The following is a 15453-nucleotide window of genomic DNA, read 5'->3' on the forward strand; positions in this document are numbered from 1 at the left end:
TTGAACATCCCACGGAGCACCATTAAATCCATTATTTAAAAAAATGGAAAGAATGTGGCACCACAACAAACCTGCCAAGAACAGACCAGGCAAGGAGGGCATTAATCAGAGAGGCAACAAAGAGACGACCAAAGATAACCCTGAAGGAGCTGCGAAGCTCCACAGTGGAGATTGGAGTATCTGTCCATAGGACCACTTTAAGCCGTACACTCCACAGAGCTGGGCTTTACGGAAGAGTGGCCAGTAAAAAGCCATTGCTTAAAGAAAAAATAAGCAAGCACGTTTGGTGTTCGCCAAAAGGCATGTGGGAGACCAAACATATGGAAGAAGGTACTCTGGTCAGATGAGACTAAAAGTGAGCTTTTTGGCCATCAAAGAAAACGCAATGTCTAGCGCAAACCCAACAACTCTCATCACCCCGAGAACACCATATTTTTCAGCAGCAGGGACTGGGAAACTGGTCAGAATTGAAGAAATGATGGATGGCACTAAATACAGGGAAATTCTTCAGTCTTCAGTCTTTCAGTCTTCCAGAGATTTGAGACTAGGACGAAGGTTCACCTTCCAGCAGGACAATGACCCTAAGCATACTGCTAAAGCAACACTCGAGGGGTTTAAGGGGAAACATTTAAATGTCTTGGAATGGCCTAGTCAAAGCCCAGACCTCAATCGAATTGAGAATCTGTGGTATGATTTAAAGATTGCTGTACACCAGCGAACCCATCCAACTTGAAGGAGCTGGAGCAGTTTTGCCTTGAAGAATGGGCAAAAATCCAAGTGGCTAGATGTGCCAAGCTTATAGAGGCATACCTCAAGAGACTTGCAGCTGTAATTGCTGCAAAGGTGGCTCTACAAAGTATTGACTTTGGGGTGGTGATTAGTTATGCACGCTCAAGTTTTCAGTTTTTTTGTCTTATTTGTTGTTTGTTTCACCATAAAAAAATATTTTGCATCTTCAAAGTGGTCGGCATGTTGTGTAAATCAAATGATACAACCCCCCCCCAAAATCTATTTTAATTCCTGGTTGTAAGGCAACAAAATAGGAACAATGCCAAGGGGGTGAATACTTTCGCAAGCCACTCTATGAGCAATTTTTTTTCATAATTTGGAACAGTAAGCCAGACAACATTAATTCCAGTTTCACCCCCCCCCCCAAAAAAAATAAATAACAAATATAAAAAATATATACTATATATTATATTATATAACTCAAATATAATGATAAAATTACATTATTGACAGAAAAAATCTGTAAAAAAATTATTATTTGTTAATTATTTTATGAGTAGGAATGGTGGAGTTATGTCACACCTGCAGTTAACTAAAATATATGGAAAATGTATGCTCTATGCAAAATTACAATCAACTGACTGCAGCATTACTGCAAAAATGGAGAAGGCAGGTGGAATGGGGAGAAGGTATGGAGCTTGTTTGTCTGCCCTTTATTAAAGACCAACATTGGCATAAATAGACAATATACCAGTTTAATTTGAGTACCAAAATGTTGACAGCGGCATCATACAGATTGCAAAATGGCTGAGAAGAGATTTTTGATATTCCGATTCCATGGCACATGGTTTATGAACTGATACACAAAACAACACATGATTCAAAACTTTTTTTTAAGTTAAATTATACATAATTCTTTCCACCAACAGAATGTTACGTATATTGGGCATTCAGCACAATCATCTCAGCTCTGCAGATTTTTCTGCGAAGAGATACAATCATTTGAGCACTTATTCTGGTATTGCCTCTATGTAGCTTGTTTCTGGTCACAGGTTCAGGAGTGTCTGTAAAACCACAACATTTACCTGAAACTAACCCTACAAATAGCACTGTTGGGAGATTTGGAAAGCCATAGTCAACCAATCAACCATATAGTAACACTCTTAGTAAAAAATATTTATCATTAATTTACATTCTGTAGATTATCAAGGTTTAGAATGTACATGAAACAGCACAGTTGAAATATACACTATGTTACAACATGAAGGACACCTTCCGGATATTGAGTTGCTTTAGCCTCTCTACTACTAGTGCATAATGTTGTTAAAGGCAGCACACACAGTTAGTCACGAAATAGTTTCCCCAATGCACATGACTGGGGAATTTTCAGGCATCATAAATAGATGTACACCCTCTTCTCAGTTAACTGCAAGGAATCCAGATGACATTACAACCTGTCAAAACATGGATTGGACCCAACATAGTATATACAGTAGCAATAGATTCATAGATTTCAGCTACTTTGGATGAATTTCCTCGCAATGCATGTTGTTTAGTTTGGAGTGGACAAGACAACTAATCTCTAAGATAGCAACCGATTTGCACCAAAAAGTGAGGAGACTATTACTGTATTTGTGTGTGGTCTGTATCTGGGGACCATGGGGTGTAAAGTAAACTCAGAGACACACCCCTACACCATGGAATGGAAACATAGTCTAAACATGGTTCATATCAACCCAAAAATAACCACAGCCTCACAATGATCAATCGGTCTGTCTCGCTGGATCATGTTGCCGATGATACTTTAATTGTGAGCATCAGTAGGAGCGTCTAGGACCATGGCATGTGATAGTCCTCAGGCAGAGGAACGTTTATGCAAGACGCAGAGAACACATAGATTTATTAGAAGCTGGAAAGGACATCCGTAGTATAGGCTACCATTTTTGTCTACAGTGTACCTGCAATGTGGCATGAGAGTACAAGCTTTCCTTCTGTAAGCTAGACCTCTCAGGCATCTCTATTTACGTGGAATGCTTTGCTCTTTTGCAGCCACAAGATGGCACTATTTACAAGATTCCAGGTTCAGAACAGTTAACAATGTTCCTTCTCATTTGATACATTTTGCTTTATAACAAAATTATCCAGTGAAACTCATAAAAAATCATGAGAAAATAGATTTATTCAAGTATTTTAAATAATTTGAGACAACAACTGTGCAAAACAGAACACAATAAAAGCATAACATCCCAACACAGACATATGAAATTTAAAAAAAAGTACAAAATAGAAGTATAAAGTTAATTAGAACAAGAAGCTTCTGCATTAAACTGCTTTGACATTGACTTGGTCTTAAACATTCAGAGTGGGACAGGATTTACAGGATAAAAACATATTTGTTGTGAGTCAAAGCTGGTCCAATGTGGCAGGGTTTCCCAAACTTGTTTTTGCCCTAGCACTACACAGATGAATCATATAATCGAAGCTTGACTGTGAGTTGGTTATTTGAATCAGCTGTGTAGTGCTAGGGCAAAAATCAAAACGTGCAGCAAGTGGGGGCCCCAGTACCGGGTTTGGGAAACCCTGCTAAATAGAGTCGTAGAGGGAGTCTGAGACAGGGAATCAGATATCAGCAGAGTCAATGCTTCTCTCATTAGAGATGGCCTCAATTGGAGTGGGGACAGTTGGGGGAGAGGACTTCTTCCTGTGAATTAAGCAATTGGACACGATGGTGAGACAAGCCCATGGCACCTTTCACTCATACGTCCTCAACAAACTGTTGTACTAAATAATAAAAAAATGAATGCAACAATGTTAGTTCTTTAAAGAATGATTTAATCTTTTGTACAGTAAATTATGACACTCCTAAATTGTAAACAGAAAAAAAATGGTTTACATGACTCACATCAGGCGAGTGAGAAGTCTCTGCACCTTCTTCATACTGGGGTCCAGGCAATACTGCACTCCATTCTTAAGGCTAACACTACCAAGATATAGAATGATTAAATGGCTATTCTATTTTTGATATACTTCGCAATGACTTTAATATGAATTGATGTGGTCATATTATCATCATACTCATCCTAACTGACGAGATTATACATGCTCACATGATCTCCAGCCGGTCACAGGAGGGAGTTGGCGGATAGATCTGGATGTCCTCAACAGTGTTTGGAGCTCCAAAGCTGTTCCGCACCTTCCGACACAAACATCGCTGGCTCACAGGACCTATACAGAGAATCAGTGGGCAACGAATTGAGTACAATCGAGCTACTTGGAATGACTAAAATTGCAATACAAAAAAACAATTACCATGCTGAAAAATGTAAACATCATGTAATAAACGTTCCATACCATAGTAATAACAATTATGGTAAAAAGAGGTAGACTCACGCTGGGCGACTGTGATACAGATGGTGACAGCAAGGAGCAGGAGTATTCTGGTGTTCATGGTCATGTGTTCAAGCTGCTGGTACAACTGTTGGCAGAGATGAGTCTGTCTGGTGTGAAGAGATGGAGGACTGGAGATAAGATTTGAGTGTGTGAAGAGATATACGAGGTGAGACGAGAGAGAGAGGTACTGCGAGGAGTTGAGAGAAGGGGCCCCTTATATACACAGCCTTTATCGTTCCAGCGATCAGAAGAAATTTCCCTTTATAACGGAAACTGAAACTAACTAGCCACTGCAAGAAAATGCCCCCCGCTCTTATCCACCCACCGTTCACTCTGCAACCTCACTTAATTATTACATTTTAGTGTGGATTATAATACATCTGGCTTTTCAAGATTCATAGTAATTCAATTGGCTTTGAGTCGCTGTTTTAAAATTCTAGTTAAATATATCGTTTAAGTCAGAGGAATGGTGACATAAATACAATTTCTATAGATCAGAGGAATTAACTAAATCCATTTATGTGATGTGGTTAATCTCCCTAATCCGAGTATCTGGAAAATATGTATATTCCTTTATTAAATAATATTATTATTTATTATTTCTCATTCTCTGTGGAAAATTATTTTTCAGCTTAGTGGGCCTATTACAATGTTATGTTAATTTAATCTGTTTAGTAGTAACTGAATAGAATAAATTAGGAAGTGAAATAATGGATAAAAATAGAATTTCATCCCCTAGAACTATCTTTGTCCGGGATGCATTTTCAATCATCATTTGCTGTATTTTTAATGTCATACATCAAACAATTGTTTCAGAGATGCGGGGGTTAAAATGTATTGTGTTTGTTGTGTGCGTGCATCTTTATGTGACGGAGGAGGGTGGGTATTAAGGGGGTTCACACCTTTCCATTGCGAAGGAAGTCTTTGCCGAACTGCTCTCATCACACATCATTTAACACATGTAGTATCTCTGCAGATGAACCTCATCTAATATTTCCAGTGTAAGAAGCTTTCTAATTCTCACCTTTCTGTTCCCCATCAAAAAACATGTCACACATTTTTTCCACCAACTGTACATTTGCTGAGTTATGTGGTCATTGACAAACTGAGTTTTGTCTCTAGGGCTCCCGAGTGGCGCAGTGGTCTAAGGCACTGCATCACAGTGCTAGAGGCATCACTACAGACGCTGATTCGATTCCAGGCTGTATCACAACTGGCTGTGATTGGGAGTCCCATAGGGCAGTGCACAATTGGCCCAGCGTTGGCTGGTGTTGGCCGTCATTGTAAATATGAATTTGTTCTTAATTAACTGACTTGCCTAGTTAAATAAAGGTTAAATAAATTAATAAACATAGATCACATCACGTGTGTAAGCTTGATCAGTTGTAATTGCGATAAAGAGACTTTATGAAGAGATGGGCTTACCATTTTTTTTATTGCATATTCTTTCATCGGGACTAATTATAGTGCCTTCAGAAACTATTCACACCCCTTGACTTTTTCCAAATTTTGTTGTGTTACAGCTGACTTTAAAATGGATTAAATTCAGATTTTGTGCCCTTGAACTACACACAATACCCCACAATGTCAAAGTGGAATGTTTTTTTTTCAAATTAATAAAAAATTGAAGCTGAAATGTCTTGAGTCAATAAGTATTCAACTCCTTTGTTATGGCAACCTTAAATAAGTTCAAGAGTAAACATTTGCTTAACAAGTCACACAATAAGTAGCATGACTCACTATTTAAGAAATAATTCTGGTTAACATGATTTTTTTATGATTACCCCATCTATATACCCAATACAGTGCATTCGGAAAGTATTCAGACCCCTTCACTTTTTCCACATTTTCTTACGTTACAGCTGTATTCAGTAATGGTGTCACGACTTCCGCGGCGTTCGGCGGCGTTCGGCGGTCGACGTCACCAGCCTTCTAGCCATTGCCGATCCACTTTTCATTTTCCATTTGTTTTGTCTTTGTTTTACACACCTGGTTTCAATTCCCAAATTACATGTTCTGTTTTCCCCATGGTTTTTGCGCGTGATTGTTTTATGTATGTTCGGTCCGTTATTATGGGCTCGGTATTACGACATGTTATTGGAATATTTGAGTAAAGTTACTTGTGGTTCTCATCCCTGCTGTCCTGCACCTGACTCCTCTGCACCAGCTACACCCAGACCATTACAAATGGATTAAAACGTTTTTTATTTTATTATTTCATCAAGCTACACACAATACCCCATAATGACAAAGCAAAAACTTGTTTTTAGACATTTTTGCAAATGTATAATTTTTTTACATTTACATAAGTATTCAGAACCTTTACTCAGTACATTGTTGAAGCACCTTTGGCAGTGATTACAGCCCTGAGTCTTCTTGGGTATGACGCTACAAGCTTGGCACACCTGTATTTGGGGAGTTTCTCTGTCAGGTTGGATGGGCAGTGTCGCTGCACAGCTATTTTCAGGTCTCTCTAGAGATGTTCGATCGGGTTCAAGTCTCAGGCTCTGGCTGGGCCACTCAAGGTCATTAAGAGACTTGTCCCCAAGCCACTCCTGCGTTGTCTTGGCTGTGTGCTTAGGGTCGTTGTCCTGTTGGAAGGTGAACTTTTGCCCCAGTCTGAGGTCCTGAGCGCTCTGGAGCAGGTTTTCATCAAGGATCTCTCTGTACTTTACTCCGGTCATCTTTCCCTCGATCCTGACTAGTCTCCCTGTCCCTGCCGCTGAAAAACATCCCCACAGCATGATGCTGCCACCACCATGCTTCACCGTAGGGATGGTGCCAGGTTTCCTCCAGATGTGACGCTTGGCATTCAGGCCATAGAGTTCAATTTAATTTTCATCAGAACAGAGAATCTTGTTTCTCATAGTCTGGGAGTCCTTTTAGGTGCCTTTAGGCAAACTCCGAGCGGGCTGTCATGTGCCTTTCACTGAGGAGTGGCTTCCGTCTGGCCACTCTACCATAAAGGCCTGATTGGTGGTGTGCTGCAGAGATGGGTGTCCTTCTGGAAGGTTCTCCCATTTCCACATAGGAACTCTGGAGCTCTGTCAGAGTGACCATCGGGTTCTTTGTCACCTCCCTTACCAAGGACCTTCTCCCCCGATTGTTCAATTTGGCTGGGCTGCCAGCTCTAGAAAGAGTCTTGATGGTTTCAAACTTCTTCCATTTAAGAATGATGGAGGCCACTGTGTTCTCGGGGACCTTCAATGCTGCAGAAATGTTTTGGTACCCTACCCCAGGTCTGTTCCTCAAAACAATCCTGTTTCGGAGCTCTACAGCCAATTCCTTTGACCTCATGGCTTGGTTTTTGCTCTGACATGCACTGTCAACGGTGGGACCTTATATAGACAGTTGTGTGCCTTTCCAAATTATGTCCAATCAATTGAATTTACGACAACTTTTAGAAACATTTCAAGGATGATGAGGTTGGTTCTACAACATTGTAGTTACTCCACAAAACTAACCTAAATGACAGAGTGAAAAGAAGGGGAAAAATGTCTAAACATGCATACTGTTTGCAATATGGCACTAAAGTAATACTCCAAAAAATTGGGGCAAAGAAATGTACTTTCTGTCCTGAATACAAAGCATTATGTTTGGGGCAAATCCAAAACAACACATCATGGACTACCACTCTTCATATTTTAAAGCATGGTGGCGGCTGCAACATGTTTGGATATGCTCGTCATTGGCAAGGGAGTTTTTTGGTGGGAGAAAAATAAACAGGATAGAGCTAAGCACATGTAAAATCCTAGAGGAAAACCTGGTTGCGTCTGCTTTCCAACAGACACTGGGAGACAATTTCACCTTTCAGCATGACAATAACCTAAATCTCAAGCCCAAATATACACTGGAATGTCTCACCAAGACGACATTGAATGTTCCCGAGAGGCCTAGTTACAGTTTTGACTTATATCGTGTTGAGAATCTATGGCAAGACATGGAAATGGCTGTTTAGCAATGACTAACAACCAACTTGACAGAGCTGGAAGAGTTAAAAAAAATAATGGACAAATATTGTACAATCTACAGTAGGTGTACAAAGCTCTTTGAGACTTACTCAAAAAGACTCACAGCTGTAATCGCTGCCAAAGGTGCTTCTAACATGTATTGACTCAGGGGGTTGAATACTTATCTAATCAAGATATATTAGTGTTATTAGTGTAGTGTTATTTTTCATTAATCTTTAAAAAATGTTAGAATTTTTCATCTTTGACATTACAGAGTATTTTGTGTATATCATAAAAAAGTAGACAATTACATCCATTTGAATCCCAATTTGTAACACAACACAATGTGGAAAATGTCAAGGGGTGTGAATACTTTCTGAAGGCACTGTATACACACCATAGTTAATGATTTGGAGCTACTTAGGGGAGATTCCACCCCCCTTGTCACTTTTGTTTTTTCCACCTTTTTTCTTTTGTTTTCACTCTCCCTTTCCCTTTCTTTAACAAAGTATGTTTTTCTTGTAAAAGTGGTACTGTCACATTTTAAAGATCAGTTTAACCAGAAAGATGAGGCAATGCTAGTTTCAGGTCCTGTTTGGGTCCGTAGCAGCAGAGTGATCACAGTTCCAGGCTAAAATGGAATGTCCCTGTCTGGATGTCATGGTGGGTGAACATGAGTTTGGAGCACACTATGGGAAGTGAAGTATATAGTTTACAGGAAGTGACATGACAGTTTAGAGAAATTCAAATGAGATGGGCTTGAATATGATAAAATAGAATTACATCAGCGTGTCTATCTCTGGGAGAAGGGATAAGGCTTGGTTAGTAGTTTCAGGGTCAAATGCATTTCAGTTTAGTCAATGTAGAACATGCCTGATGTCTTTGGAGGTTATGTACGAGGTCAACCAATACCAAGCTTATGGGAGAAGTTGGGTAAGAGAGCTATGGCCAACTGATAATGTGCAATGTTGAAGTAAATGTTAACGTCATTTAGTAGGCGAGTTTCAGTGTATGCAAGATCAAACCCATAACTTGGTGATGTAAGCAACAGGGTTGAGCTCAATTCTGGAATTGATTCGAATTCAATTCATGAGGTGATTCTAACATGTTTTGACTCAGGGGGTTGAATACTTTTATATTAGTGTTTTTATTTTTTTATTATTTTTTTTTTTTACAAATGTTAGACATTTTCTTCCACTTTGACATAAGAGTATTTTGTGTAGATTGTTGACAAAAAAATGACAATTAAATCCACTTTAATCCCATCATGTAACACAACAAAATGTGGAAAGGTCAAGGGGCGTGAATACTTTCTGAAGGCAATGTAAGCTAATGAAAGAGCAATTTTGCCCAAGAGTCCTTGCATCCAAAGCCCTGTTAGTGAATTTGAAGGTGGTGATTAACATTATTCAGATCACATCTCTAAGCTTTTTGTGACAGGGCTGTCATTTTGTGTTGATTTTCAAATTATGGAAAATATTGTATTTTGAAAATATAATAACTTGGAATATTTCCATACAGGTTTTGTCCTGAAAATCAGTTGTTTCAACAATATTTTACATGTATCTATTTAACTATTTATTTTATGTTTAAGATCTACATTTGAGTGTCTTTCCAAAATGCTATATATCCATTTTCAGAAATGTTGGTAAATCAGCTTTTATTGTTTCATCTTAAGAGTCTATTGGTTCAATCTAAATAACAGAATAAAAACATCCCCATCAAAATCTGTCAATTTAAACTAGAAATACAGTGCATTCTGAAAGTATTCAGACCCCTTTTTGTTATGTCAGTCTACACACAATATCCCATAATGACAAAGCAAAAACAGATAAAAAAACAAATACCTTATTTACTAATTTACATAAGTATTCAGATCCTTTGCTATGGGACTCAGTCACGAGCCGGCTACCACTAGGTCAACCCTGCACCTTCGAAGCCTCATGTACATAGACATGAAATCACTGGCCAATTTAATAATGGAACACTGGACACTAATAATGTTTACATACTGTTTTACTAATTTAATATGTATATACTGTATTCTAGTCAATGCCATCCTATTCAACTATTGCTGTATATATACTATATCATCTTACATATTCTACAGATATACCATATATTCTATCCGCATACTGTCCATAATGTACTGTCCGTGCTTCTACACCTGCATTCTAGCTGTTTGGGGTTTTAGGCTGGGTCTCTGTACAGCACTTCGAGATATTAGCTGATGTACGAAGGGCTATATAAAATAAACTTGATTGATAATGTTTATACAATCCCGTCACATATATACAGTACCAGTCAAAAGTTTGGACACACCTACTAATTCCAGGGTTTTTCTATATTTTTACTATTTTATACATAGAATAACAGTGAAGACAACAACAAGATCTGTATGTAAAACATTTGCATTTTACATTTAACTAAAATGGGGCCGGAAGAAATGGCAGCAGTTTTACGGGCGTCTAACCAAATGTGCTATAATGTGTTTTTTTCTCCGTTATTTGTAACTTATTTTTTACATAATGTTTCTGCCACCATATTTTACGGCAAAAAAAGAGCTTCTGGATATCAGGACAGTGATCACTCACCTCGGATTAGACAAAGATTTTTTCTTCAACAAGCAGGAAGAACAGGATATACTGCGAACACCCGACAAGGCCGACATCCCCATTATTGGCAAGAGAAAGTGACGCAGGTACAGAGGACACAGAGCGGGCTGCCTCATAAGGTTCTGGAGAAGGCGAGTGGGAATGCTGCCATTACCATCAATATTACTCACCAACGTACAATCATTGGACAATAAATTAGACAAGGTACGATCACAAATATCCTACCAGCGGGACATCAAAAACTGTAGCATCTTATGTTTCACGGAATCGCGGCTGAATGATGATGTGGACATTCAGCTAGCAGGATATACGCTGCAACGGCAAGATAGAACAGCACACTCCGGAAAGACGAGGGAGGGGCGGTCTGTGCATATTTGTAAACAACAGCTGGTGCACAAAATCTAAGGAAGTCTCTAGATTTTTCTCACCTGAAGTAGAGTTTATCTTATGATAAACTGTAGACCACACTATTTGCCATGAGAGTTTTCATCTATACTTTTCGTGGCTGTTTATTTACCACCACAGATGGATACTGGCAATAAGACCGCACTCAGTCAGCTGTATAAGGAAATAAGCAAACAGGAAACACATCACCCAGAGGTGGCGCTCCTAGTGGGCGGGGACTCTAATGCAGGGAAATTTAAATCAGTTTAACCTAATTTCTATCAACATGTTAAAAAAAAAAACTAGATTGTCTGTACTCCACACACAGAGATGCGTACAAAGCTCTTCCTCACCCTCCATTTGGTAAATCTGACCACAATTCTATCCTCATGATTCCTGCTTACAAGCGAAAATTAAAGCAGGATGCACCAATGACTCGATCTATAAAATAGTGGTCAGATGAAGCCAGTGGCGTGCCGTGGGCCTGGGGCCTGGGCCTTCAGTGAGGTACTACACAGTCCCACCCGAATTAATCCACCTCATTATGATGCCATGGCTCTAGAAACTATACATTTAGACAGAAACGCAGTATAACCAGGCGTTGCGTCACCTTGAAATTGACAAATTGACATTTTTGGGTAAACAGTGTTTACCCAAAAACATGACACAATCAATGAGTCTTTTCAATATTTCCCTTCACTTTGGTGTCTCGTTGCTGCCTTGGTTAGACAACTCAAGTTTGCAAAGCCAGTGTGGCTCCAAACACCAAATCGATCACTTGCAAATAATAGGCATTCCCAGCAGTACAGTTTTCAGTGCTTCTCGGAGCCAAGGAGCCTGTGAGCCATTGACAGCGCTCGTAGTTGAAACTTTGAAAGTGGCGAGCGAACAAAGCACTTTCCCGCCTGTAACAGGCTTTGTGGCGTCGTGCGACCTCTCCTTACAATGTCTACCTTTTCTTGAAAAGTTCGTCTTGAGAATGGCGATATAATTATATCCTCGACCAAATCGATATCTTCTCCTCCTTCCGCCATTGTGGGTTGAAAAAACAGCTTAGTAGTACACGAATTAATTCGTTTATCAAATTCAGTTTCCTAGATCTCCATAGGACCTGCCTCTCAATATTGGTAATCCAATCTAAAGATGTGCACGCACTACGCCTGCTAGCTGGCTCCTGTGTAACACTGGAGCCAGCCAGAAGGCGTAAAATAGCCAACTCTAAAGCTGATTGGTTGACACTACATTTTCATTTCCATTCACTATAAGCTACAAGCGCCCGCACTGTTGATTCTGAAGGCCTGAGGGCAGATTTTAGACCCCTGGCAACACATGATGGCTGAATATGATTGCATAAAAGATCTAACATAAAGACCAGCCCTCAAAATCTCAACCTGGGGCTGGAAGCAGTGCAACCAAGAGGAAAGCTATGAAATGAAGAGTATAACTCTTACTCTGGGGAATAATTTAATACATATTTGTGGGAAAATATATTTAAAAAATATATATATTCTGATGATGTTTAGGCCAGCAGAGAAGGCCTTGCAGGCCCTGACGGCCCACCACTGGATGAAGCAGATGCTAAACTACAGGACTGTTTTGCTATCACAGACTGGAACATGTTCCGGGATTCTTCCGATGGCATTGAGGAGTACACGACATCAGTCACTGGCTTTATCAATAAGTGCATTGATGACATCGTCCCCACAGTGACTGTATGTACATACCCCAATCAGAAGCCATGCATTACAGGCAACATTCACACTGAACTAAAGGGTAGAGCTGCCGCTTTCAAGTTGCGGGACTCTAACTCTGAAGTTTATAAGAAATCCTGCTATACCCTCCGATGAACCATCAAACAGGCAAACAGGGCTAAGATTGAATCTACTACACCGTACTACATCTTATGTGGCAAGGCTTGCAAACTATTACAGCCTAGAAAGGGAAGCACAGCCGGGAGCTGCCCAATGACACAAGCCTACTAGACGAGCTAAATCACTTCTATGCTCGCTTCGAGGCAAGCAACACTGAGGCATGCATGAGAGCATCAGCTGTTACGGATGACTGTGTGATCACGCTCTCCGTAGCCGACGTGAGTAAGACCTTTAAACAGGTAAACATTCACAAGGCCGAGGGGCCAGATGGATTACCAGGATGTGTGCTCCGGGCATGTGCTGACAAACTGGCAGGTGTCTTCACTGACATTTTCAACATGACCCCGATTTATTCTGTAATACCAACATGTTCAAGCAGACCACCATAGTCCCTGTGCCCAATAACACTAAGGAAACCTGCCTAAATGACTACAGACCCGTAGCGCTCACGTCCGTAGCCATGAAGTGCTTTGAAAGGCTGGTAATGGCTCACATCAACACCATCATCCCAGAAACCCTAGACACACTCCAATTTTCATACCGCCCAAACAGATCCACAGATGATGCAATCTCTATTGCACTCCACACGGCCCTTTCCCACCAGGACAAAAGGAACACCTATGTGAGAATGCTATTCATTGACTACAGCTCAGCGTTCAACATCATAGTACCCTCAAACTCAACACTAAGCTAAGGATCCTGGGACAAAACACCTCCCTCTGCAACTGGATCCTGGACCTCCTGACAGGTCGCCCCCAGGTGGTGAGGGTAGAGGGCAACACATCTGCCACGCTGATCCTCAACACTGGAGCCCCTCAGGGGTGCGTGCTCAGTCCCCTCCTGTACTCCCTGTTCACCCACGACTGCATGGCCAGGTACGACTCAAACACCATTTGCAGATGACACAACAGTGGTAGGCCTGATCACCGACAACGACGAGACAGCCTATAGGGAGGAGATCAGAGACCCCCCCTCAGAGTTACCAAGACTAAGGAGATGATTGTGGACTACAGGAAAAGGAGGACCGAGCACGCCGACATTCTCATCGACATTCTCACCCACCACCCGCCAACCGCTCTTTTACACTACTGCTACTCTCTGTTTATCATATATGCATAGTCACTTTAACCATACCTACATGTACATATTACCTCAATTAGCCTGACTAACCGGTGCCTGTATATAGCCTCGCTACTATTATAGCCTCGCTACAGTTATTATTCACTGTCTTTTTACTGTTGTTTTTTATTTCCTTACTTATCTATTGTTCACCTAATACCTATTTTTTACTTAAAAATTGCACTGTTGGTTAGGGCCTGTAAGTAAGAATTTCACAGTAAGGTCTACTTACACCTGTTGTATTCTGCGCACGTGACAAATAAACTTTGATTTGATTTTTAGTAATTTAGCAGATGCTGTTATCCAGAGCGACTTACAGTAAGTGCATTCATCTTAAGAAAGCTGCGTGAGACAATCACATATCACAGTCAAATATATAGCAGGGGAGAAAGGGGTATTTGAGCCACCTTTTTTTCTAGGAAACCATACACAAAATTAATAATTTGACCCCAAATTTAGAAGAGGTCATCATTTCATCAAGGAAGAAACCACATGGGAAAAGTGGTAAGCAAGTTAGGTCCCCCAAAAATATTTTATTTTGTTACAGGTTTCAAGATCCTGGTATCTAAACCAAAGTATGTCATTTTAAGATTGTTCTATACATCACTTCGTGTCTCTATAAGCTTCAATATTATGTCCTAAATCCAGCAATAAAGTGCATCCTTGTAGCTGTGTGGGCTAATACTGTCAACATTTTTGCCTTGGGGTAAGTTGAGCCACTGGTCAGCCAATGGCAAGATGAGAAAATGGCAGTTTTTTCTTCCCAGGTGAAATGCAGGGCATTCTCACAGGGATATGAGGTAATAACAGGGCCTGGCCTATGTTGAAAGAGTTAAAAAAAGTACAAATTGTTATATGTTAAGCTTGTGTTAAAAAATGCTTAAAATGCTTAAAACATAAAAAAGTGATTGTGCTGTATTTGGGAAATAAAGATACATATGGTTTTAAAAAGGTAGTGGTAATATGTATTCAGTATAGAAATATGTAGGTTGCTTAACATACCTTGTTCTGCAGCTCAATGTACCCCATACCCCGGGACAGTGGTGTAAAGTACATAACCTCTTTGGGCTGGGGGGCAGCATTTTCACGTCCGGATAAAAAAGCATGCCCAGAAGCTAAGATATGCATATTATTAGTATATTTTGGATAGAAAACACTCTGAAGTTTCTAAAACTGTTTGAATGATGTCTGTGAGTATAACATAACTCATATGGCAGGCAAAAACCTGAGAAAAATCCAACCAGGAAGTGGGAAATCTGAGGTTTGTAGTTTTTCAAGTGATTGCCTATCCAATATACAGTGTAAATTTAGTCAGATTGTACTTCCTAAGGCTTCCACTAGATGTCAACAGTCTTTAGAACGTTGTTTCAGGCTTCTATTGTGAAAGGGGAGCGA

At 40.1% G+C, this 15453-nt stretch overlaps 1 protein-coding gene across 1 annotated transcript; it reads right to left on the bottom strand.

The window, feature by feature from the left end:
• Nucleotides 1-2890: 2890 nt before the first annotated feature.
• Nucleotides 2891-4351, bottom strand: LOC129856716 (C-X-C motif chemokine 11-1-like). Its single transcript, XM_055924445.1, has 4 exons — nucleotides 4120-4351; nucleotides 3837-3954; nucleotides 3632-3709; nucleotides 2891-3430 (listed from the first exon to the last, which is right to left on the bottom strand). Exons 1-4 carry the CDS (start codon nucleotides 4181-4183, stop codon nucleotides 3349-3351), a joined length of 342 nt encoding a protein of 113 aa, XP_055780420.1. The 5' UTR covers nucleotides 4184-4351; the 3' UTR covers nucleotides 2891-3348.
• Nucleotides 4352-15453: the final 11102 nt, after the last annotated feature.

The sequence above is a fragment of the Salvelinus fontinalis genome, chromosome 6 (assembly GCF_029448725.1).
Source record: "Salvelinus fontinalis isolate EN_2023a chromosome 6, ASM2944872v1, whole genome shotgun sequence".
Lineage (NCBI taxonomy): Eukaryota > Metazoa > Chordata > Actinopteri > Salmoniformes > Salmonidae > Salvelinus > Salvelinus fontinalis.

Coding starts and splice junctions, on each gene's coding strand:
- LOC129856716 (XM_055924445.1), bottom strand. CDS start 4,183: ATGACCATGAACACCAGAATACTCCTGCTCCTTGCTGTCACCATCTGT. Junction 3,710..3,836: donor TGTGACCGGCTGGAGATCAT/GTGAGCATGTAT, acceptor ATATCTTGGTAG/TGTTAGCCTTAAGAATGGAG. Junction 3,431..3,631: donor AGACTTCTCACTCGCCTGAT/GTGAGTCATGTA, acceptor CTTAATTCACAG/GAAGAAGTCCTCTCCCCCAA.